At 29.6% G+C, this 27,363-nt stretch overlaps 1 protein-coding gene across 1 annotated transcript; it reads left to right on the plus strand.

Annotated features, from left to right (window-relative positions):
- The first annotated feature begins 4,543 nt into the window (after positions 1–4,543).
- LOC136985358 (charged multivesicular body protein 7) lies at positions 4,544–25,097 on the plus strand. The gene is made up of 10 exons (XM_067282628.1): positions 4,544–4,904; positions 10,233–10,404; positions 10,471–10,662; positions 13,231–13,301; positions 13,374–13,436; positions 16,230–16,278; positions 16,345–16,464; positions 20,255–20,359; positions 20,428–20,605; positions 25,007–25,097. Exons 1-10 carry the CDS (start codon positions 4,642–4,644, stop codon positions 25,075–25,077), a joined length of 1,284 nt encoding a protein of 427 aa, XP_067138729.1. The 5' UTR covers positions 4,544–4,641; the 3' UTR covers positions 25,078–25,097.
- The last annotated feature ends 2,266 nt before the right edge of the window (positions 25,098–27,363 follow it).

Raw genomic sequence — 27,363 nt, forward strand, 5'->3', positions numbered from 1 at the left:
TTGTATATATATATATATATATATATATATATATATATATAGATCAGTTCAACATTATTAAAATCTCAAGATGCATTCGAATGGAAAAAGTTTTCAAGTTTATATTCAAGTTTTCTGTATAATTTTAAATCAGTTATTACTACACTTTTCATATTTTTAGTACTATATTTCAACTATCAAAACTCAGAAAACATTCGTAAAATTTATATTAATGACTTTTATTTTCTGTAAAACTTCTTAGAAGTTATTTACGAATGGAATTTCCAAATTGGATTTATCGATTTCGTGTAAACAGTGTAACTATTTCTATATTTTTACAGTTATTAGTGTCTTTCTTTTTTGTGACTTAATGAGGGAAATATGTTAAATGCAGTTATGTAAAAAGTAATACATTGAAAAATAAATAACAATAGATAATATTCTAAGTGTAAAGAATCTTATAAAACAATTTGAAATATGGTATAGCCATAATTAAAGTTTCTCCATTCAGATCACGCTATAACTGTAACCAATAAGCAGGTTGACACCAAAATTTGTGTGCAGACTCTGCAGAAGATTTGAAAAAGGATTTTGAAAAAACATTTTATTTCAAAAACTTTCACTAAGGGGCGCTTTGTGAGAGTTTTCCTCACAAAGCACCCCTTAGCAGAAGTAAGGGCAGGTTGCCACCTCAACTACTTGCCCACACAGCTATTTTTTATTTACTTTATTCTCCCCAGAGGGGAGTGGGTCTTTCTCAGAGGTAGTACTATATCCAGTCAACAGTTGCAAGTACCTTGACCCTCTGTCTATACCCAAAAGTCAGGTTAATATCAGTGGCCTCCAATGGAGATGTACCAGATATTAAGCTGATAAGAACAGATACTGACGAAAACATTTTATTAATTCTCAATAAAATGTACATTATCATTATCATGCTCATGCTTAAGTACAGTCCAATACATTAAGCAAAATTGACTTTTCTTTTTTCATGTACAACAATAAAAACTTTAACCAAGATGACAATTACTGGTGTGCTAGCAACAATAGCCACAACATAAACGAAATAATTACAGGAGCTTAAAACAGTTTCCTAAAATATCATCTTTATCCTAGAAATCATACAATTACAAAAAATCCAGTAACGAGTTGCACAACTTTTCCGGTAGTTGTGAGATTTTATTTTAAAAATAGCATTTATAATAAATAAAATTGTATATAGCGCCATCTGTTATAAGATTTTGTTATTAAAAACTTTTTATATTATTAATTATTAAAATATGCAAAAAGCTTAATTTTGAGGGTATAGAAGAGTTTCATTTAAAAAAAAAAATGTAAATGCTAATAATGAGTAAAATCTTCATTAAGTCTGACTTCTCTCGAGATATGATAAGAAATACCATACTTGACTCGCCTCTCTCTCTCCACCCCCTCGACCTTTCACCACTAAAATTTAACAGATTCAATTCCCTTTATATACAAGTTAATATGCCAAATTTCGTTTCTTAATCTTTACCCCATCCTAAGATATTAAACGAAATAGATGCCAACACACACACATACACATATTCCAGGTATCAGTATTTTTACTTTTTGGGTTCAAAGGTGTCAAAACATCACGAATTCAAAAACCTGAAAGGCCAATGTGACACAATTACAATATTAAATTGCAATAACCGGAAACGTGACCCACGTTGCTTTAAAACAGCCAGGATGTGACAAGAAAGTGAAAATTTGGGACAATTACAATACTTTCCCATGTTAAAACAGCCGGGAAAGTAAAAACTACGTGCATAAAATACAAAAAAAAAAAATATATATATATATTAAAATCCAAAACATGTCAATGTTACGACACTTTTATATAATACGTAAAATTCATCTTAAAATGCCATAAAATACCAAAAAGTTCCACAAAACTACAAATCTACAACGTATCTCATTCACTTAACACACTTTTTAGATTCAATACGTCGTTGATGAATTGTTGTTCAGTAAGTTGATTCTTGCACACCTCTTTCCCTTCCTGTCATGTACTTTTTCCAAAATCTCCATTCAAATCCTTTTCCTCTCTACACAACCGTTGCTGCTCCATAAGTGTCCATAGATATTTCTTCTTCCATGCATATTCTATATGTACAGTATAAATTGTTCTAAATGATGTTCCTTCTTCACTCTTTCCATCACTTCCTTAACCTCTGCTTTCATCTCTTCCTTTTTCAAGGTCTCATTTATAATTATTACAGTTTAATTCTTACCATCCTCTGATTCTTCTCATTCTCCGTTCTCATTTCTCTCTCCTCTTCCTCTTCATCTTCTTCTGAGAAGATCTTCTTTCTTCTCTTTCGTCTTCTTTTCCCCTTTTCAGTTCTTCACTTTATTCCACATTTCCACACTTTTTTTTTCTTTACTTTATCATACAATTGTCTCTGCCTTCTCTTCGGACATTTCTTTTTCTCCCTCGTTTCCTTTTTCACTTACATTTTCCTTCTCTAATTTCTCTTCGCCTTCTTTCTTTTTTTCCCATTTTTTTACCTTCACACAATTCTTTCCGTGATCTATTTCCTTAGGTAATAGGCACCTAATCTTCGGACACCTATTATTAATGTGTTCTTCTTGATAACACTCGGGTATGTAACTTGAATTAATTCATCCACGACTTTTAATGTATTCGAGAATGATTTTTTCATATCTACCATCATAATTCTTCCGGTAAAAATTGTGAGGAATTCCATATAAGTTTCAGCTGTATACATCTTAATTTGTCCATATTCCTCTATCATATTACATATTTCACCTTCCTCCATTTCGCCTGGTATCCTATTCAATATCACTAATTTATCTTCACCATTACAATTTTCTAAGTCCACCAGTGGCCGAGGGTAAAACCACTGAACATTAGAAGTTGGTCGTGGGTTCTTGCCTTATGAACGGGCTGGCCACATTAAGTTTTACAAGTTTTCTTTACGTTTGTAAGAACAAAATAAGGACCAGTTTACCATAAAAGACCTTCCAGAAGGCATTCTTCTTCGGCAGAGGGCCCACGTGTCACGTTGCTTATATCAACAAACCACAACCACAACCGAAGACCTTAACTCCAAAACAGTAGATATCACCAAATGATGAAAGGCAGCCATCATCACTGAAGTCGAAGCTCCGATGAAGCAGGAGGACCAGAAGACCGCCAAAAAGACCACCAAAAAGGCCAAAAACACAGGAACCAGTCGGACGCTCTGAGCCGAACCTCCGATCCACAAACACCAGTCGAAATTTTTCTCTTCTAGGAAGGTTAGTGTTAATCCAAAATTCAAACGTATCTACATTTCACCACAATATTGACAGACACTTTACAAGGCAAAAACCAAATAACAAGACGTTCATGACATGTTTAGGAAAAATTGGACCAACGAACACCTTCGCCCCTCTCAACCTTATGGCTCGAAATAATCATCTGACCTTAGCCAAAAGACCGAGAAGCGATCCGCTCGGCCATCTGGTCATCAGTTTTTAGTAGTTAAAATTTACTTTAAAAAAAAAAACTACTTCCAAACAACAAAGTGTCAAGAAAGACTTTCTTCACTGTCGATCTTGCTGCAGAACTAGACTTATTTTGGTAATTGATTAATTCAACGCTTCTATAAGCAGGTGAGCAGTTTCGTAGGTGAATTTTTGTATACCTATTGAATTTTCTAATTCATTGTAAAACTATTGTACGTAATTTTAATGACATTATCGTATTTTACTATCTGTTTCTATATTTAAACTCTTATATATTATTGTAGACCTAAATAAATCTACCGTCTATCTCCATCACTCTCTTATCTGTATCACTTCTTATTTAGGAAATTATGCGTTCAGTGTATGTGTCTTTGTTGTGTATGATTCTAATTACTATTCGCAAACGGTAAAGCGGTCAGCCAACCATTCTGGTGGACCCGAGTTCAAGTCCGGATCGAAAATATTAGGAATTCAGGGTCGATTCGTCAGACCCTTCCCTCATATAGCATATTGTGTCTGGCTTCCCTATATACCGTGGCCAAACCTAAGATATGATTGTAAGAGATCCTTTCGGAACGAGTCAAAATAAATAAATAACAGTTTAAGGTGACATCCTGAGTTTTGAGGCCCTACCTATTTTTTTAGAGGCATGACACAGAACAAAAGAGTAATGAGTAGTGAGATGAGGCCTCACAGCTGATATGTCCAAGCATTAATACTTTCCGAAGGATTTATTTATAGAACGGGTTAAAAAAACCAGGAATTTTTCATGTGGTAGTCCGTTCGGATATATTGGACCCCGTTCCTCACCACCCGGTAACCCCATTGTGGGCGAACCCATAGTAGGCTGGCTAAAAAAATAGCCCTCAGTGCCCACAGGGCGGAGAGTTAAAAAAAAGTTTACGGTATTTAAACGTGAATTATTATATTTTTATATTTTTTTATTTTTTATTATAATAAATAAAAAAATATTTAAATAAATTTTAAATGTTAATATTAGAATTTCATAAAAATTTGGCTACTTTTTGGCGACAAAATTATATACGTATCACAACCACGAGATAATTTGTTACCATTGCGCACATGAAATAGAAACGAAAGACAGCAATGTGTGAGAGAATGTGATTTAATACGAATTTTCATCGAAAACAAAACAGCAATACGATGTTTTCGACGGATAAACGCACTTATTTATCAGAATGGTGGGGGAACGACGTTAGAATGAATTCGCTGATGACAGAATTCCGCCCCAAACATATTAATCCATTCGGATATCAAGAAAAAATGATATTCTGGGAAGAAAGCCTTATAAAATGGTGCAAGCATTGTAAAAAAGTAATGTTTACTCACGCAGAAGCTTGTGCGGCATTCGAAAGAAAAGGACGTCAACCTGAATGCTTACAAACTGTAATTCAAGAAATGATAAAGTAAGTTGGTGGTAGAAATTACTTTCGGGTAATTTGTATGTGTTTGTATAAACCAGCGGTTCCTAACCTCTTTTGGACCAGAGACCACTTTGATTTCATTGTTGTTAGCAGGGACCACAAGGTTTAAGAAAAATAAACTGTGTCAATCTAAAAATAAACTTTAATCAAAACTTTTAACATAAGTAATTGTTAAACTCAAGAGTAACATGCTTTAACAGTACTATTATAATAGAAAATATAACATTTTTAGTAAAAATTAAATTCAGTTTGTATCAATGTGGGAATAATAATTTAAAATTAATAAAAGTTTTAAATCTTTCGCGAGCCATATTTTAGCTCTTGGACCACTGGTTGGGAACCACTGGTATACACAAACCACTAAAAGTAGGGTACAATTCTAAGTCCGAATGACGCGGTTGGGACTTTAACAGAGCTGTAGAGCATACTGATAGGAACAAATACATTGATATCTTTTTAATTCAGATTAATTTCTCTCTTTTCTTCCTAGCTTAACAATATCTATATTCTGAATCTGTCAAATAGTTCATGAGCTGTTGCAAAGTAGAGAGACTAAATAGGCTCCAAGTGAAATTGCAGTTCTGAATGTGGGATTTGGATCCCAAATTTGACTTCCATCTAGGCTTTTGTACCAAAATCCGCTGACTGGCCTTTGCACCCCCAAGATGGGACCGATAGAATTGTCGCCCACTTGCCGTTGCCCAGTCGACGGCAAGTGGGCGATGGTTCAATTGTGTTACTGCCGACTTAGTGATGAAATAAGAGATTGATAACAGACAAAATTTTTTATTGTTTTCTTTATTAAAATTGCCATTTTTTTCTATTGATCCCAGTAAATTTAAATAATGTTTTTTTAAGAAACAAGTTAAAAGAACAAATTTGTAATCAACAAACCTATTTATTTGCGTTACATAGGGTAATGGCACCAGTAGTTGACTGTTTAAAGATGTTTTGGACTTTGATATTTCTTATTATGATGTGTAGTAACATAAAAAGCAAAATTTATATATGAAAGTAAAGTTTGTTCTATACTTGTCATGGAAAAAAAACATTTGTTTACATTATGAAAGAAATAAATTAATCACATGGGCTGTTTGCCCAATAATTGAGTGGGAAATTTCCAAGTCTGACTGGTGATCCAGTTGTCCACCATATGAGCTAACTGTAGTGTTTATTTATATAAATTTAGTTGGATAAGTGGGAAAACTTATACATAAACACTTACTTGAATTATTGTTCATTTATTACACAAACATCACATATGAGCTGCATTGTAACAACATCATACTATTCTTGCTATTAGAGAACATTTCAAATGGTACCACCTGCTGCAATAATCACAGCCAACACTTTTTAGTTTATCCATTTCTTTGTCACTATCTAAATCATCAGCACAACTTGCACACTTTTGTTGCTTCTCAGTGATCTCAACCTCATTTGTATTTAGGGATGAAAGACCTTTCCTGTGTTTTTTCCCTTTGCCACTGTATTTCCTGGAAGATATTTCAGCTTTTTTTCTTCAGTATTTCCATTTTCCTCAATTCTTTTTCTTCTGTTTTGCTTGCTTTTGCTCTTTCCTTTTCTAATATGAACTCTCTACATGACTTGGAAGCAATAGCACTTGGTGGACATTCTTTTCATTCACATTTCTTTTTTCTATAGTGATTGGTTGTAGTCATACAAATGATGAAGAAAGCCAGAAAACATGTTTTCATATGATGATGTATATAGAATTACTACAGATGGATTTGAATAGGATTGGCTTGTTTTAGAATATTTAGAACTTGATGCAGCTCTGATAGACATTTTTTGGCCTCTAATAGTAGAAAAAGTACCAGTAATCAATCAGCACAATTGCATGATCATTTATGGTGATCAACAAGTGGGTTTTCCTATATCCAGAGGCTCACTAATGTGGCAACTGTGAAAGGGATAGCTGACATGTCATGAAAAATGTCACAAACTCCAGTACTTACTACCCAGTCAAACATGCAAATTTATGGAGTCAGTATATCCAGTAATCGACAACCTCATTATTTACATATTAGATCAGAATTGACTAAAATTGTTAGCTATGGCAGGTGCTTTGATAGTTTACCACTCAGCAAAAATATCAAGAAAGCTCAATGATAGGCATTTTGTAGAAGATACATATCTGAAACACAACCTTTGTTATCTCTTAAAGACCTGACAATATCTTACATTGTCAAGTACTAGAAGAGATACTGCAAAAATAATTTTTCCCATTCCTATGAGTGAGGCAATCTGTTATTCTTACATGCCATTGAGAATGGAATCATCTTTTGATACTTCCTGTGAAGATGGCCTGCCTAAACCTGTTCAGATGGACTAATTACGTATGGATTTCAGCTTATATGGTTGACTACTGGAAGCTGTCGTCAATAGGAACCCTTACCCTACTTTATTTAATTTTACAAGTAAACACGAAAGTCTGAATAACTGTCAATATCTTTCCCCAAAATTAACAAATATATGTAAAAACAAAGACAACAATTACATAAAATTAAAAAATGCAGAGATGCATTTGTACTAGGCTCCTTATTTGGTCCATTTTCTATAACATATATAGGGCTCCTTATTTAGTCCATTTTCTTTATAACAGCTCATAGAACCTAAAAATAATACTATTTGATAGGAGTGTCTAACCTTTTTCTGAGAAAAGGCCATGAGAGATGTAAAAGACTAGTATGGTGGCCATGTATGAAAGATAAGTTAAAGATTAAGACTGCTGTTTCAATAGAATCGAAATTGGGTTAAATTTTGTGGCCCCATGTATTAAAATATCCTGTAGGTATTTGTTGAATGGTGTTATTTGATATTTTGAATTTATATATATAATTTTCAAAAAGATTTGTTTAATCTAAATTAATTAAATAAATATTATAATTTGGCATTAGAGTGTAGCATTAGGCACCTAATGCCACACTCTAAGGCCAAATTAGCTTCTAATTTATATTCATTATATCCAAATTCAGCCTGTTCATTTATGGCAGTTGTGGGAGTATATTTGCTTAATAAGGTATTTTTGATTGGTGTGTATATTTGTAGATTTGTTTACAAAGGTACATAGAAGCAAAAATAATATCCTTTGAGTGAAATTTTTAAGACTTAAAATTCTCTTCTGACAGAGGTTTGTAAAAATGTAATAAACTCTCTTCTTTAGGTTTTATAAAAAGTGTTTGCATCAAGGTATATTAATTCTAGTTGACTTTTCAAAAGTTTGTGCTTTGAACTAGTTCAAACATTGATGATAAAATATGTCAGTGAAAATAAGCAACACTCGGGCTGGATGAATAAGTTTCCAGGCTTGTATTTGACTTGCAAGCCATAGATTGGAGACCACTGCTGTGTAATTTAATATTTAATAATAAGCCTATATATTACAAGTTAATTTTGAGGATTGACCATTATTTGTAATATTGTTAAATTCATAGCTATTAAAATTATAATTAATTAATATTAAATTATGAAAATCTTGAAAAAACACGCAAATATACTCAAAATTATAAAAAGAACAAACATATTTACTGATATGAATATTCTTGTATGTTTCTAACAAAGATTATCAGGTATGTAAATATTTTTATTCCCTTTACAAGTTTTGGGCATATTTGTATATGTTTTTATTACATACAGCCAGGTTTCAAAGAAGAAAAGATTAAGAAAACCTTCTTTAACCATTTAAATGTGAGATTGGCCAAAATTGCCTTAATCCATTCAGGTCAAAATTGGCCAAAGGGAAAGTTGTTTGATTGGTTTTGCTGTACAAATTCCCTTTATAGCCTGAAGGGTAAAAAACATTTTATTTCCAGGTACATAGAAAGACAAAATTTTCAGAGCTTAGATTTAAGAAACTAAACTAAGCAAATAAAATGATGAGTGTCTGTAAATCAATAAAAAAATTAACCAAGCCAAACAATTGCCGTAATTAATCAGGCTATTATTATGCTATAATTAATAAGTAGAAACTAAGTACTTTGGTACTAGATGGCATCTAATGTCTACCTCTAGTACCAAATTATTAAGTTTTTTTTTTAATTTGTGGTTTAGGCCCTTTACTGCAAAAAGGCCAGAGATTGTTATATAATAAGGGTGTCTGTGTTGGTCAGTAGATGGTGTTCCAAGATGGGCTCATAATTGTCCCATATAGGGCTCGTAAGAAATTACTAGTCCCTTGTGAGGGCTCATATCATTACATGTATATGTTGTGTTTCAAATTTTGTTCTGTATGGTATATTTTATGTTTGTGCTTTTATAACTTACCATATTCTTTTTAGTGCAATAATAGCTCGATTAATTACTGCGGTCATTTGGCTTAGTATCAATGCATCGGGTTTTAATGAGAGAATTAGTTTCAAAATAATGTCATCACCATCAATGAAGCCACATTCTTTTTAACATTATTTATTTATTAGCATTACTTTCTATTTCTTTAAAAATAAAATTAAGAGTAAACATAATGCATTAAAAATTACTGATCTTTTCTAGATGCTTATTTGTATACCTTTAATTACATTCCATACAATAGAGTATTCTAAACATATTGTAAACATTAAACATTTCTGTAGAATGTATCGAGTTTAGTGTGTGTGAAATAATGCTACATTCTTTTGGTGGATAGAAGTTATATAAAATTTCACAATTTGAATAATATTTATATTTTTTGTAAGTTGATTAAAGAAGAAGAATATATATATTTTTTGAAGTAACAGACAAAACAGCATTATATAGTTGACAGCAACTTAACACAAATGAAGCATAAATCTCTTCTGTCCTTTCTTTGTAGATTACTAGAAGAGTGGCATAGACGTTTCTCCAGTTGTGCATGTTCACACGTGCATATTTGCATAGAGTTTACAATTCTTTTAAAATTTTTAAGATTTTTTTTTACAGATCTTAATCTAATTTGTAGTAAAGTGCTGGTGGTACCCAGCAGAGAGAAATTCTAGTCCAAAAGCATTAACACTAACTGCTTACACTACATAGCATTCTAATTGGGAAAAAGTTTAATTAATATGTTTAAAAACTATAAATTATAACAATATAAGCATTAAGTTTATTTTATCATTATATCCTAAATTTTAGGTCTCAAATTATAAATTTTTCCAAAAAAAAAAAAAAAAAAAAGAAATTGTAAGCTTTACATAATGTGAAAATGCTCTAGAAATACTAATATCATTACATTTTAGTATATGAAATATCTATTTTTAAGATATAATAAATTATTAAAATATTGAATTTAGTATTTTTTAGCCTTTAAATACTCTTTCAAATTAATCTTATTTTCAGTGACGGGAAACTTATTACCGAAGAACAGTTCTTATCTTCTCAAAGCAGTTGGGTTGGTTGGGCATATTATGTGTTTATTAAAAAGCCGGTGCTTTGGAGTTGGACGACGACAATGAATATGCTTAATTGGAACAGTAACGAACAAAAATACATCAGTCTTCCCAATTTAAAAGTAATCTTACATTTTATTAATATTATAAGTTTACGAATATTGTGTTTAAAGCATTTAACATTACAGGAAATGAGTGATGAGATTATAAAACTTCATCAGAACAGTGTGGCTTGTGATTGGACGGATAACGTTATGTCGTTAGACGAATTGTGGCAGTTAAGCAGGGAGATATGCAATGATCAAGAAACGTTTCATCTGATTCTTTGTCAGTTAGAGAAGGAAAAACAACTTCGCATATTTACAGTTTATTCTCAAAAGGTGTGTATAATTTTTATATTTGTACTGTAAATCTGACATTACTATTAAGTTATCTTTTGGTGTTTTTTACAGATATTAACAAATTCAAATTAATTCTCTGATGTTATTTACATTGAAATCTTAATTTTCTGAATTCCAGCCTTTTCTTGAAATTTAATCTTGCTTTCTTTTCTATGGAATAAATAGTTTTTCTCACAAACAAATTAAAAATTTGTTTTATAGCCTAAATAATTATTATTCTTAGGAAAATAACTCAAATTTTTCCAGAACAATGTAATAACTTCAACATTATTATAGGCATTATTTGTTTTTTAGTTATGAGAAACTACTGGTTGAAGACATAAATTCATAAATAATGTTAATGAATTATTTAATTCTCTTATTTCTAATCTTAATTAAGTTAGAAAAAAAATTGAACAAGTCACTGCCACTAGAAATGTACAGAGTGTTCCCCTTGAACGTCCCTAGTTTTAATAAACATAAAATATAATGCATTCAAGAATGGCAAGAAAAGCAAAGACCTTTGCTTTTCTTGCCATCATTTCACACCATCAGTAGTCCATTAAAATTTACAAAAAGTATGGAGATGACCTTCCTTTTTACGCTACTGCCTCCACAATAAAATATGCAAATGTGATGGTGTATGTGAAATGACGGCAAGAAAGCAAAGACAAAGGTTTTTACTCTTTGTGAATGCGTTGTATTTTGTATTTATTAAATATTAAATAACATCAGCTATGATTTATTTTACTATTTTTACTAAAATCCCTAGTTTTGTAGATTGATTTTGAGAAAAAGAAATATAGTACTGTAGAAAGTGTATCTGAAAAAATTTATTACTACATTAAATCAGTGCATTTCCATATGTGCTCCTGATGTGACATGTATGATATCCAGGTTATACTTGATTTTAGCCAACATCCAAGTCAGCATGTTAGGAATCACACTGTTAATGTCATCTGCAGTTCTTATATGAAGGGTTCTCCTGGCACTTTGTAGCATACACACAATTCTCGATATGCCCAAAAAAAAAAGTTGAGAGACGATGTCAGGAGGGGGTGTACCAAAATAAGGTAACCCTGGAAATCAGAGATTCGGATCATCACCATATGGTGGCAATCCTTTTAAGCGTAGACACACGCAACTTGAAGTATTGATCAACATTCTCCAACATATTCTATTCACATATCTGAACAAATTGATTTTATAGAACAGTCTAAATCAAGATGTTTCAGGGGAACACTGTGTATTCTTTTATTTTTTGAATGTGCCTTGAAAGAAAATTTTAAGATTTTACTGTGATTTTTGAGTATAGTCAAGATAAAGAATAAAAAGGCATTCAATTGTTTTCTTTTTCAGGACATACTTCTCTGTCTTGTGTGAATAGGAAAAATATATAGTTTTTCATTTTTCTTTAAATTAATATCTTCATCTTATCAGATCTGATTGGAATTTCTCTTCTCTCATAAACTTTTCATATATGGAAACAGTTATAAAATTGAGTTTGTAAGATGTTGACTGAAGGTACTTTCTTTCTTTTAAGGTCTGTTTTATAAATTTTAAACATTTTTAATCATTTAAATTGTAATTAAAGTAAATGTCAGTTTCAAAGTAAATTTTTTATTTAGTAGTTTTCTAAATGAAGTTAGTTCTCTTGTGATTTAATAATTTGATGTCTAGAAAATACAGAAAAATAATTGAATAATAGTTTTATATTTTTAATTTGGAAAGAACAGTTTGCATTCAAATTATTTACTTGTCTGAAATTTTATTTATATTGATGTTTTATTTCATTTTCATGAACTCCGGAAACAAAATACTATTTCTATTTTATTCTATAATTCTCCTGTATGATGTCTTTTTAGAAAGGAATTTTCCAAATAAAACAAAAAATTACAACAAAAACACACCAAATAGCATTATTAGTGTTAAGCTCTAGACACTAGTAAATACATATTCTTGCAGAAAGTAGTAATTATTTATTTCTGTGTTTTTTTTTTATTTTACTCTTCCTGCATTGTAGGTACTAAAAGGGCCTTTTTTCTAGGCCCACAATAGGTTGGTCTAGAGGAAAGGGACAAGTCCACCCATGCATATCACCCAGAAAAATTCCTGGGTTAGATTTGATCCTCAGTCCCATTGAGTGGTCCCTTAATTGCCCCAAATATTTAGCTGTATTAATTTATTTCATGTTCATTGTTAGTTTTATGGTTTTTATTACTTATTACTTAATATTGAATGAGATTTTCTTCAAGATCTCCCAAATCCGAGGATTTTCTTCAAGATCTCCCAAATCCTTTTTTTCATTCCTTTGGTATGTCTGTAGATATGAGGGTAGTTTTTCAAATGCATCTTTTGCTAGCTATTGGGTATAATTTGGTTTTTGATGGCATTTGCAGAGATTGTTTCCTCTGCCAACTTTCCTTTATGATTCTCCTATGCTTGTAGAAGTTAGATGTTTAGTAGAATTTTTATTTTTTATCAAACTGAAAATTTTCAACTTTATTTTTTTTTCTGTTTTAAATATATATTGTGAAAAAAAATTTTTTTTAAATTCTGATTTTATAGTTTGTAAAGTTTAGAAGGAAAGATGAATCAATGGTTAGCAAACCAACAGAAGTTGAAATTAATTTAAGAAGGTAAAATATTGTTTCTATATTTTAAAAATTTAACTAGTTTCTTTTTTAAATTTTTCATCTTTTATATTTTAGGTTGCTTAATGCCAAAAGAACTTTAGATAAAGAAATTGAAGAAATAGAAACTGAAATTGAAAAGTAAATATGACCAATTGTTTCTTAAAATATTTTATTAAATATTAAGTTATAATTAGTATTTTGTAATAAAATTATTATTATTATTATTATTATTATTGATGATAGATTACAGATATATTATAAAATATTAATTTTTTTTTTTTCCAAAACTAAGTTTTCCAAAAGTTGATGGTTAAAATATAATATATATATATATATATATACACACATACATACAGTCGAGTCCGCATAAGTCGACACCCGGATAACTCGACACCATCGGTTAAGTAGTCAGTTTTCTGTGGTCCCGGCTGACTTACATAGGCATTAATGTTAAAAAACTCCAGTTTAATCAACACTATTTAACTCGTCACCACTGGACAAGTTGACATACTTTTGCTGTTCCACACTTCGATAAGTCGTCACCCCCTCCTGAAAAATGAATTCACTCTGCGCGTGTGGTGCAAACTTTTTTTTTTTTTTTCAGGAGGGGGAGTCAAATTATTTATTAATATATAATTAATATATTTAATAATATATTATTATTGTTATTATTAATATATATATATACATATTAATAAAAATGCCTTAACATTTTATGTATTCTTATGTATAAAATAATAACAGATAAACAAAAAGAAAATATACAGTCTACATCAACGTCACACCAGAATCCAGTTTTGCATTTTCTCACGCTAGAGGCATTAAGAACCCTTAGATGTTACTTGCCAACAATTGACAATTGCGAAGATGATGTTTTCAAGGCATTTGTGATCGTTGAAAAAGAAAGTCGAGACGGTTAAGTGCTCAAAACAAACAACACTAAACGAATTTTTCAGTTTTTCGTCTACAGAGTAATTGTAAATGGAGGACACAATGTATTGTAAGCCTATACTACTGTATAATGCACTACTGCATTTCATTAATTGTAATTTAGTGATTTTTTTTCCAACTTCGCTTTAGTCGTCACATCGGCTAACTCGACACATTTTCACTCCCCCTTGGGGTGTCGACTGTATATATGTTATGGACCAAGTGATCAACAAGTCATTATTTAAAATGGCCAAGCAACCTGATAAATATTGATTAATTTATTGAATTAACCAGATGTTATGAATAAAACTACATTTTAAAATTTATTTTGTATACTAGTACTTTCTATATATTAACAGGACTTATTATACTGGAAAATATGGATGCAGATATTTAGTCTTACAGATATAATAAGTCCTGTTAATATATAGAAAGTACTAGTATACAAAATAAATTTTAAATTAAGTTAAAAAAGGACACAAAGGCATAATAATTAAAACTACATTTTCTTTGGGTAATTTGATTTTCAAGAAAATCTCCACTTCTTTTTATTAAGAATTGTTTATATTTTGTGAATTATTTTAAGATATTTAAAAAACAGTATTAGATTTTTTAAAAGCAAGTATTATTAACTGTATTAAGTAAGCTAATGTTAATATAAAGTACGGTACATGAGTATAAATTTATATTGCTCGTCGGCTTACGACTGCATATCAGTAAGGTCAACTTGGCATCTTGAATTCATTTCATTACTTAAAATTGGTTTAACTATTGAAACAATAGTTCTCTGTCTACTTTCCCTTATGATATCTTTATAAAAATTAGTTTAACATAACGAGCTTTTCTTAGGAACATTCTGTTTTATCTGACAGATTTCACACAAGTTCAGGTAAATTAAGATCATCTTCGTTTGTGGTATTTTTATATTTCATACTGTACTTAATTATTTTTCCATAGCCTACAGTTTCTGACCCAGGACCAATAGCAATATGGGCATCATGCAATATCTGAAATATTTCTTCAGTGTGAAAGTAATATTTAATCAAATTACCTTCTTTTATAGGCACAATTAATTATACCATTTCTCTGATAGATACATTATATCTACATAAACACTTTTATTCTTCCAGTAACTTTGAAGTTACTTTAGTTTTTGACTCTTTCATTTTCTGTATCATTGTCAAATAGGCTTGTGCTGATTTTGTAAAAATTTGACTGTTCTGATCTTTTGCTGCTAGTAACTCATTTAATCAATTGTTGAAGCATTTATTCATATTATTTAATGATTGCTCCATGGTTGTTATTTTCTCAGAAAAGGACATACTATTTTAAGAAGCAAAAGTAAAATTAAAATGTTGCACAAGATTAACTACTGGCCACATCAATTTAAAATTCGATACTAAATCAATACATGTGCGCAACTCAGACACAAGTGCTGATTGGCTAGCATCTGTCGGATGATCACTCCTCAATCACTTTGCTCGACCAGATGATTTAAACTTTACAAAAAATTTAAACAATTGGAATTAGTCTTCAATTATTAGCCTGTTTTCAAGATGAGTCAAGTTGCTTTGCAAATGGTTCAAAACAGTTTAAAATTTTTTTATTATTGTGGTTTATATAAATTTTTAATGTATTATAATAATAAATTTATTTTACAGTTTATATACAATGTCATGATCATCCTTCTTTATCAAATCCTCTTTACTATCTGTAGAGCCTTTGTTATGGCAATTATGATTTTACCAACCATGCCACATTTTTGTTAGAAGAGCTAAAATTATTTTTTTATAATCCTCTGATTATCATAAGAGGTTTGTTTATGAATATGTGCTATATATAGAAACATATTAGAATAGCCAAGTATATCAATAATTGCTGGTTTTTAATTTCTTTATTTGGTAAAATAAGACAAAATTATTGCATAGAATAATCAAACAAATACACAGTGGTTGAATACATCAAACATACTAAAGTATATTTTATGTACTTAAATTTTAGTAAAAGAAGTGAAGCAAAATTAGAGATTTCAAAAGGATATAAAAACAAAGTAAGAAATTTTACATAAAAGTGTACAAGTTACTACTAATGATTAATGAAATCTTATTATCTTTAGGCTAGTATATTGTTAAGACATAAAAAACGTTTGGAAAATATTTTGAAGAAAAGGATTTCTGCAGTAGATAACTTAGAAAGCCTTCTTAGTAAGCTTCAAGAATCAAAATCAGAAAAAGCTGTAAGTTGTTTCGAAGAAATTTAGTTTTTTTATTTATGTGTATAAATATATTTATGTATGAAGATGTAAGATTATTATTATAAATTACTGCAGGGGGGTTCTCAAATTATTTAAGGTTATATTCTAAGAAAAATGCATATTAAATTGCATAATTTGAACAAAATTTTGCTATTTAAACTACTGGTAAATGTCATAGATGCATTCTGCGTCTTTGTTTCCATTTTCTTCTCATAAACATGAAAAGACAAAGAAAGGTGTAAACTGGGAAAAAGAATGATAAAGTTGGAAACAGCTGATTTGAACAGACAAAAATGGACAATTGTTAGATTTAAGTTAACTTTAGTTTAACAGTTTTGTTTTAAGTTTGTAAATAGAATTATACTACGTTGACACACAATCCACAACTCACTTTGATCTCGATTTACCCACAATCTCGACTGCAACTGTCGCCAGTCGAACGTCGAGCTATTTGCACAGGCAGTTCGCTTGAGAAAAACCCGGCTATTACACGCGATGATAAAACTGGCATAACTATGCAGTAAGTCACGAACACCAACAAACAAAATATAAGTTTTGGTTAGAAATAAATACTCTTTCTTGTTATATATCTAATAATAGACAGATGTCATCATCTCTCCAAAAATATCTTTTATTTCTCTGTTGATAGCCTGACATGTGTTCTGCAGCCATCTTGTGTTTTCTCACTCACGTGGGATTGTGAGAACTCTCTTATGACTGCATCTAGTTTCAAGAACTCTAGAGTCAATCATGATTGAACCTCGTTGCAGTCGAGATTGAAACGGTCAAGAGACGTCACACCATGGCACAGTCACCGACCTTGGTCACAATCTAGATTGAAATACTCGGTGCGAACAGGGTATTAGTAATTCATAGCACAATTAAAAATTGGTTAAGGAAACTTGTATTAACTGATCAGTAGTCACAAGAATCATCTTTGTTACCAGTACATCATGAGACTAGTTAAATTCTTCAGCATATTCTGAATGACATGTCATTTGTAAATGCTACCATTTGAAAAACTTTTTATCAAGCATGCCTAATTTGAGAACTCCATGCATAACAAATGTTTTAATATGAAACAAAAAATATCAAAACTTTCTATTTACTTAATAATAGAATTACTATTATAAGAACATAGTTAAGTAATTTAAATAATCTGAAAGAACATATAGCATAAAAATTTTAAAATATTATCTAACTACTAATGAAGAAGAAAGATAACAAATATTTATTTATTGTAAACTGATAAAACATTTCATAGTTTTTTTATTTTATAGTAAATATAAATAAACTTTTTCTCTTTTGAATCACTATAACAATAAAAATATTTTTCATTAGTTTTATCTTTTTAGAAATTGGAATACCTCCCTCCGTCAAGCAGTTTCTTATTCTTTTTTTATAGCCATTTCAATCTACTTCAAGGAAAACATTTTAACTTTTTTAATCATTTTATGAACAAGATACATAATACTAATACAAAAATAGCACAATATTTTTCCACCATAAACTATGAATTCAAGTATGTTCAAACAAATCAAACTTACCTTATTGGCTTAAACATATTATAAAATTATCTTGATTAACACTTATTTCTTTTTGAATTCTCAGATACTCAGTAAAAGAAAAGATATAGTCAAATCTTGGTACAGCAATTATCAATATGATAATTTTACATAATTTACACTAAACAATTATTATAGAAAGTATTATTTTATGAAAATAGATACTCCGTATGACATTCATTATATTCCCAGATCAATTTACTTGTTTAAAAATGTTATTACACTCTATTTAATAGTTATTATTATTAGTAAGATAGTAGAGGCATTAGAAATTTTTAAATCTGAAAAAAAAGGGACATTGCATAAATTTTAAAGAGGAAAAACAACTATCATATGCACAGCAATCCGTATAAAACCACATAACCGAATATGACGTAATTCATGACATAGGGACAATATAATGAAAATTTCTCAGTTTTGTTATACAATCTTTAAATGTTGATTTTAATTGTATACTTTGTAATTTTATATATTTATTGTTATTTTTTTCTATTTTATATATCCCAGAATCTCTTCTGTTTAAAAATTATTAAAAGTTTTTCAAAAACATCACTGTTCAATTTAATCATTCTGTCAACGAATATAGAATCATGACCTGAAGATCTCCAGTTGAAGATTGAAAACATTAGTTGAAAAAACTGTTTCAAATTATCTGTTACTGGAAAATAATTTAAGGCTTTAGAGTGAAATATTTACTATATATGTCTGTGTTTTATATGCACTATATATGTCTATTTCTAAGTGGTGTTTTATGTCTATTAATATAATGATCATTATATTCCTGCAATTATATAAATTTCAGGAAATATTTTATATAATTTCAGGAAATTTCATAATATGTTTTCATAAACATTAACATAATGTTTATGAAAACATATTATGTGAATATATAAGTGAAGATCTCCAATGATACTCATGTAGACTACTGCATCAGTGAAGATCTTTATGATAATCTGTCTCGAGTTGGTTTCTACGACTCGAGAATGTTCTTATGTTGGTTCGTAGAAAAGTACACCTCCACACTCAAATTATACACTATTTACAGTTTATTTACAATAGGTAGAATATACAAGCTTGAAAACATAATATTTACTAGATAACAACAGGTGGAGTCTTGTGTGTCAGCTTAACCTTTGAGAACTACTATACTCCGGGAAAAACTCAGTCTACTTGTGGAGTTGGCTCAACTATACGGCCCATCCAGTCTCCACACTTACCCATCCCTGAGATCATTGTCAGAGGAGAACACTCTCTCTACGCTCAGCGGGCTGCCCAAGTGCCTGAGACTACCATATTATTAGTCTCTTGCCCTTCGCCCCGTTTCTCTCGCCACTCTTACCTCTTACTATTTAAAGAGTTTTTTGGATGACAACTTCCAACCAATCAGGATTCTCCCTTTCATCAGAAGCTTTCCAAAACGTTGGCCCTTCTCCCGATGAAACAGCTTACCGTAACGTCTGTCACTTGTTTACATTTTTTCTAGTAAGCTAACATGTGACAAACACATTGCTCGCCCACACAAAAGTCCACATAAAAAAAGACGATACTCCCTTTGTTTCCCCGACTGTTTACAAATACAACACCAGTTGTGACCAATTTACAAGGTCGTGTCACTTTTGTCTCTACTCTGTTAAAAGTGATCCTTCACAATATAATTATCCATAATATCTTTATGAGATGGCCAGATGGTTGGGCAGTTAAGGTTGAAGCCTAACACTCTGGGAGATTTGGGATCAAATCTGGATGGGTTGAAAAACTCTGGAAATTTTTCAGAGAGGTCTGTCCGGATACATCTGGTGCCATTTCTCTCCATCAAGTGGCTCCATTGTCGACCTGGCTAAACCCATAATGGGCATGCTAAAGAGGTCCTCTCACTGTCCAGAGGGCAGAAAAAGTTTATATGTACACACACACACAATAAATATATATATATATATTATATATATATATATATTATCTTTACAAGCAGTGAGTGTCGTCATTATATCCTGTCAACATTTTGTTACACACACACATTTCTAATGCATTTAAATGAATGAAAGTTTATTTATTTTTTAAAACTAAAATAGAATGATTGTTGCTGTTTACAAATATAGTGATAAAATATGAATTTCTTTTTGTTGTTTTCTGAAGACTTTTCCATAATCAACTACTCATATAATAACTACTGTATGTGTATCATTCCTTTTACTGATTTTATTTTTAAGGTCCTTCAAGCTTATCAGGCAGGTGTGACTGCACTTAAAAAGCTCAATCTCGAAGGAGACTTCTCTTTAGATAAAGTAGACGAAACAATGGCCGATATTGACGAAGTAAGATTATATTTATTTTAAAAAGTTTTTGTTATTTCTTTTTATAATAATTTTTTGATATTTTGTAGACGCTCGAAGAGCAGAATGCAATTGAAGCTGCTTTGGGCAAACCAATTGGATTCGATTCTAATATTGAAGTGAGTGAAAGTGATTTAGAATTAGAACTGGAAGATATTTTGGAAGATGATAATTCCATTACTACTAACATCATCAATAAAGTCTCTCAACTTGATATACCTACAGAAGGTAACTTTATAAAAATATTCTTGAACAAATAAATAATAATCAAGACAGTTTTAGTTAAAAAGTAATTATGTTCATATTTAATGTTACGAACTGCATCTTAGATAATAGAATAGAACCTGAAACAATACCTATTAGAAAAACTCCTTCAAAAAACGAAGCAATTAACAATGAAATATGTTATATATTTATATAAACTGTACTTTTTTAAATGTAATGGAATTTTCCACAACGTACAGTACATTCAGTAAGGCTGCATTCGCACTGCCAGTGATGATGACAAAACACTGGTGATTTTATTGTTCTCCTTTTCTGTAAAATGTTTGCACTAGTTATTGTTGTGTTTTGATCTTAATCATTAAATTAAGTCTAGATTTAGCATTTGTTGTCGTCATACCTGTATTGGTCAATCAGCATAATTCTTTTTGAAGCTGTTGAAAGAACGGCCTAATTTTGTGTGTTGAAGAAAGATCTTGGTTTAGTGATATGCCCAGAAATACATATTAAATTTGGCTGTAGATGTTGCTCTGCATATTTATTTTTAAAACGAATGAACTCTAGTCTAAAAGAGCAAAAACCCAAAGAATAATGATAATTCTAATGTGAATTGTGCATGCTCTAACATGAAAATTAATTAACAATATAAATGCTTTGGCAATGATAATACCCAAAAGATACACTGTCATTATCTTTTAGGATCTCTCATTATTGTTGCAGTATGAAAACAGCCTAACACACATTCTGGCTTGTTACTTTGTGTTTAAATTTTGTGCACTTGTTCTTAGTGCATGTTTTGGAAATGTGTTTCTGTTTTAAGTAGTTAATTAGTTCCTTAAAATGAGAAGCAATGCACATATTTTAAAGAAATGTTTTTAATCAAAGAGCACAGTAGAAGTAACAAGATGATAAAGTTATACCATTTATAATTATTTTATGGAAAAAAATCAGAAAAATTAATTTTTATGAATTTTTAATTAGAATTTTAGTCCTAAATTAAATTTAAAAGATTTAAGTTTGGGTTTTCAAAAATTTTAAATATTGAAATCTTAATAATTTATTGCAGTGCTAAGTACTTGGGATCATTTAAAAATTTCTTATCAAATATAGTTTCTTGTTAATTATCATCATCTAACATAAAACTTATGAATCAATAATGCTATATTTAAATTCTAATTTTTTTTTTATGTGAAAGTTGAAATCCTTAGCAAATTTGGATAAATATTGATAATTTTAAAACTTGAAAAAGTTATTTAAGCTTCTAAAAATGGACTTTCTTGATGACTTTTTATATACCAAAAGAAAACTTAACTAATTTCCACACAGCTTTTGTTGTTGGAGATTACAACCACTGTTGCTATTTGTTTCTATCAGAAGACATCACAGGGATAGAATATACTGTATTTATTGTAATAAGCAACATCCTGTCTACAATTTTGTTGTTCTTGCAGCTGCATTGTTTCAATAGATAGCACTTACTATTAGAGTGTGCCGTTTATACCCAACTTTATTTTGAATACTATTATTAAAACAGTTAGGTTTTCCTGCAGCTATTATTTTACAATATCAAAATTACATCCAGTGACTAGATAAATATTAGCTTAATTTTATAATGTGTTATACTAATTAGCATAAATCCTAAACAACCACATACTAATCTTGTACAAGTACTTGTAAATTTGTTTATTTTATTAAATGGTTTGGCTGGTGTTCAACTGCATATACACACAAAATACTTGTACCAATAAATAGTGTTCAGGAGAAACTGTTTGTATTCATTGGGAATTAAGTACAATTATTGAGGATTAATGAAATAAATCTGGCAACTTTTTTCATCAATAACATTTACATATGAGATTAGGTCTATTACATTCACATCCCCTAAAACTCAGGTGGTTCCACTTTCTCTGTCTTCCCCATAGGTTTAAGTAAATTTTGATACATTACCAAAAATTTGGTAGTGGGTAGTGATGACAATACTAAATAGAATTCATACTTTTTCATTTTACAATAAGCCTTATCTTCCAATAGACATCATGTTTACTATTGGAGTTACCTTTGACTTTTTTTAATCCTGCAACTGGGTGTTTGTTAGAATAAATGCAGAATTTATTTATTTTACTGTCACTGTTACTTGATTTTTTTAAACATTATCATACATTAATCCAACATAATTGCGTCATATCAAAAATATCGATTGGAAAATGCAATTAATCTTCTCTCTTGTGTTACTCAATTACTTTAAATTTTTCTATTTACAATGACTAATGGATCATTTTATAACTTTGTCACTAAAATAAAGTAGTTTGCATTTCATTTTTAAGCTAAAATAAATCTATAGAAACTTTCAGTTGCAGTTCAATAATGACGCACCTATTATTATTCACCCAATTACAATTTTCTTGAATATTTACAAACAAATTATGTATATGTAAAATATAAGAAAAAAAAACAAATCAAAATCAAAGGTCTAAAATTGTAAGAAAAGGATTTCTGGAAAGTTTTCTTACCTTCATTTCAAACATAAACATTATAAAGTAAATCCAAACAAGGCCATTTTTTTCAATTTTACAGTTTTAACAAACAAATCTTTTCAATCATTTTAAATTGGTGTTTTTGGGTTCTAGAATGCAAACAGTTTAAAAGCTATGCAAGTGTTTGATAGAATTTGTTTGTTGCTTTAGTGTATTTGTATTGTTTTATCTCATCCTGCATCTTGTGTTTTAAATTTTTGCATTGTAGAACCTGAAGGTGGCCAATTAAGACCGTAAAATCATTTGTTGTTAGATGTATGAATTTTACCTACTTCAATGTGTTCCTTATTTATTTCTCGATTATAAAGTAAAAAACAAAAAAAATATTAGCAAATCTTTACATTTCAAAATTTAGTTTTGAAATAAACAGTTTTTAAAAAGTGAATTTTTATGTAGACAAAGCAATTTACTTTATTTAAAACTTTGACTATTTAACAAGTAAGCTATTAGCTAATCTTAATTAGGTTTATTCATCGTCTCTATTCGATATAACCTGAGAGTTTTATTCATTTTTGTTCTATTCAGTAAGCTTTTTTCCTGTGGTTTAAAAAAATTGTATATTCTAAAAATAAATCATTTTTAGATTAAAACAAGTAGATATACTCGTTACTTCCGACTTTGAAAAATTTACTCTTACAGACATAAAATATTAAACCTTTATTTTTAACAGTTCCATTCTCAAAAATCCAATGATCCAAATGCATTTTGTTTTCTTAATCAGGTCTCATCACAATTAACTGCCGGTTGGTTACTGTTTTGTCGATAGTATCCTGTAGAAATTTTTAAATAATTGTTTTTAAAAACAAATTCTATGAGGTTTAATATATGTTCAGGTATCTTGTATCTTGTATCTGATAGTATCTTTGATCATTTCTAAAATAATGGAGGGATACATTGATTTAACATCTAGGCTCATAATACAAAAAGATTTTTTAATTGTATCTTTTAATAATTCATTAATTAATTCATCTGTGTTCCGTATACTAAAAACTGATTTATCTATTTCCTGTAAGTAGGTTTTTAAATAACATTCTAAGTTATATAAAATAGACATCTTAAAATCGACTAATGGTCTGCATGTGTTTCCAGGTTTGTGCGTTTTAAGTCTCATGTTTAATTTAGGCACTCTTATATTATTAAAATTTAAGATATTTTTTACTTGTTGATTTGAAAATGAAGGTAGATGCATGCTGGGAAAAGATCACCTAACATAAAAAGAACAGCAACTGGCAGTTAATTGTGATGAGGCCTGATTGTAAAGGCAAAGTGCATTTGGATTGTTTGGATTTTTGAGAATGGAACTGTTAAGAATAAAGGTTTAATATTTCATTTGTCTGTAGGAGTAAATTTCTCAAAGTCGGAAGTAAAGAGTATATCTACTTGTTTTAATCTATAAATGATTTATTTTTAGAATATACAATTTTTTTAATAAGATTGTTACCGATCCCATTGGTATTAATTTTACGAATCTTTCCTGTGGTTTTTTTTAATGATCAAGAATAAACGTAATCTTTCTCATTTTTATTCATAAATATTTAAAGATTTATTATGGTACTGTAAAGCAATAATTTGTCTGCATGCAGTAGTGTTCTTGTACTGTCACTCTAGAGAATCAAAGTAAAATTCATTCTGGACCTTCGTGTTTTTATTGTTGGCCAAAATTGTAATTTTGTTGCCCTTCTCGCCTAATCTGTGCTGATGCCAGCCATAACATTATGGTATGTAACATTCCATAATCTTATAGAAAAAATATATTCTTGATCATTTCTTATATTAAGTGAGGATGTAGCTATTTTTAAAACAGTTTTGAAAAAAATTTTCAAGTTGTTATATTATTCATTAATTTTAATTATGTCTTTTTTTTAAATTTCAGAACCGAATCTCCAATTTGACCAAGATCAAATGAATAAAAACAGAATGAAAGCCACCGCCTTTCAACAATAAATCGCATTTTGTTTGAAAAATTGTTCTGTTTTTCACATTATTTATATATAAATATTCTATATTTGTAAAAAAAAAAAATAAGAATAATTTTATAATTTTAAACTAGTTCTGTAACAATTGCACTTAATATAGTTTATTATTAAAACTTTTCCATGAATTTTTAATAAAATGATGTTTGCTATAGGAAATTTTAGAAATTGAAGCAACATATTTGAATCTTAGTATTGTTTTTTTGTTTGTTGATTTCTATAGCCTTTAAAATTAATGAAGAAATCAAGAACCGCCGACTTAAATAAAATATCATTCTTAAAATTTAATTCATTTATTTCATTTTCACGTACAGTTTCAAATGATTAAGAAAATACAAAGTGAAGGGAGAAACTCTTACTTTGCAAAAAGGAAAATTTGTTTTATAAAAACTGAATTTATGCAAATGTAAAAAGAGCCTGTTTTCAAGTAAGCACATTTTTTAATTTGGAAAATGTTTACATAAATTAAGAAAATTTTCTTATTTAATTTGGACTGTTTTGTAATTCATAAATTGTATAAAATTAACATTATTCTGTAAATAAAATTGAGTAATCTCTATAGTTAAATTATAATTAATCAAACTTTAATCAAGAAATTAAAACATTTAAAGTGCTTTTGATGAATTTGGATGTTCAGTTAATTCATAGACCTGTAAATCCACTAAGAATCCACAGAAAATCTGATTTCCTTAATTTCAGAATTATCTATATAGATTTTCCTGAGAATTCTTGATATAGTAAATGATTTTAAAAGTGATGATAATTTACAAATGTTTATTGTTGTTGAGCATATTTAATAGTACACACACCTGTGTATGCTGTGTTTTGTATACTGCAAAGCGACATTTGGGGTAATTTGCTTCGGGAGGACTTTCTATGGGGGAACTGGCCCCCTATTTAGAAATTACAAACACGAAGAAAACCCTGAAAACTCCACGTGTCAGCTCGAGATGCGAACCCATGTCTAGTGTTCAATAGTGGGCTAAAAGTATGTTAAGGTGTTAACAAATTTTTGACAATGGAATTTTGTAGTATCAAATTTTCTTATATTCTACTAATTTTTTTTTTTAAATAAAGGCTCAAAAAAATATATTATTTCCTCGATATACTGTATTTTCTTACAAATGAAACAATCGATAGTGTTTTTTCAAAAGTAACATATTTTCATTACAACAATAAAAGAATGCATGCAAGAAATCATAAAAGTAACATCCTCCAATTTACATTTATCCATATTAATATCGTCTTTAAAATTACAGAGAAAATTCTGAGAAATGTATTTCTATTGAAAACATTTTTGACAATCCTATAAAAATTGCAAGAACATCTACAGATATTTTTATATTCCAATTCTCTTCTATTCGGAATCTACTGAAAACCTTCGGTTTGAAAAACCATTTTATAGATTGAAGATATAAATTTAAAAATGCGAAGATGCTGCAATAGAGGATGAGGAGAGAAAAAACATATTTCGTATACACAACGACAGTCTAGTATGAAAACCGATCTGTATCAACGGACACCTTTTTTTAAATTATAATGCTTCCTCGATTTAATTTTCTACTTTCCCTCTGTTGCATATAACAGAAGGTAAAGTATGACCCCCAAAAAGTTTACATTTTGGACTTGGGGACCTTGAAATGTCCAGAAATTAAAAAATTTGATAGTTTTTTTTCCCATATGTGTGGAGGGCACGATTTTGTCCGCCCACTTTAAAGCTTAATAACTCCTGTGCCTTTTGTCAAAATTTTCTGAAATTTTGTGGGGAGGTTTGTATATTATAGGAATTTACGCTGTTAAATTTTGGTGGTTAAAGGTCGACGGGGTGGAAAGATAGAGGTGAGAGTCACAATTCGGATTTAATGACTATTTTACTCGTTATTAGCATTTACAATTTTTTCTAAAACTCATCTCTACCCAAAATAAAGCTTTTTGCTATGTTATGATTAATAATATACAGGTTTTTTTTAAATAAAATCTTATAACAGATGGCACCACACGCTACTTTAACTCTTGCCAGGAAAGTTACGCACTCACCGGAATTCTTTTTAAATTAGCATCATATTCATTTTATTTTGTGATAAATTAATTCAAACGTTTTCTTTTTTTCCATAAAAATTTTACGTATTCGAAAATAAATCATTGAATTTGAAAAATATATAATTTTTTTTATTGCTAAATCCATAAATTTTGTAGAATTGAATAATTTCGAGTATTTTCTAAAATAATTTCGCTTACGCCAGAATAAAATCGACAT

This window comes from Centruroides vittatus, unplaced genomic scaffold (genome assembly GCF_030686945.1).
Source record: "Centruroides vittatus isolate TY-2023 unplaced genomic scaffold, ASM3068694v2 contig_962, whole genome shotgun sequence".
In the NCBI taxonomy this organism is placed as follows: domain Eukaryota; kingdom Metazoa; phylum Arthropoda; class Arachnida; order Scorpiones; family Buthidae; genus Centruroides; species Centruroides vittatus.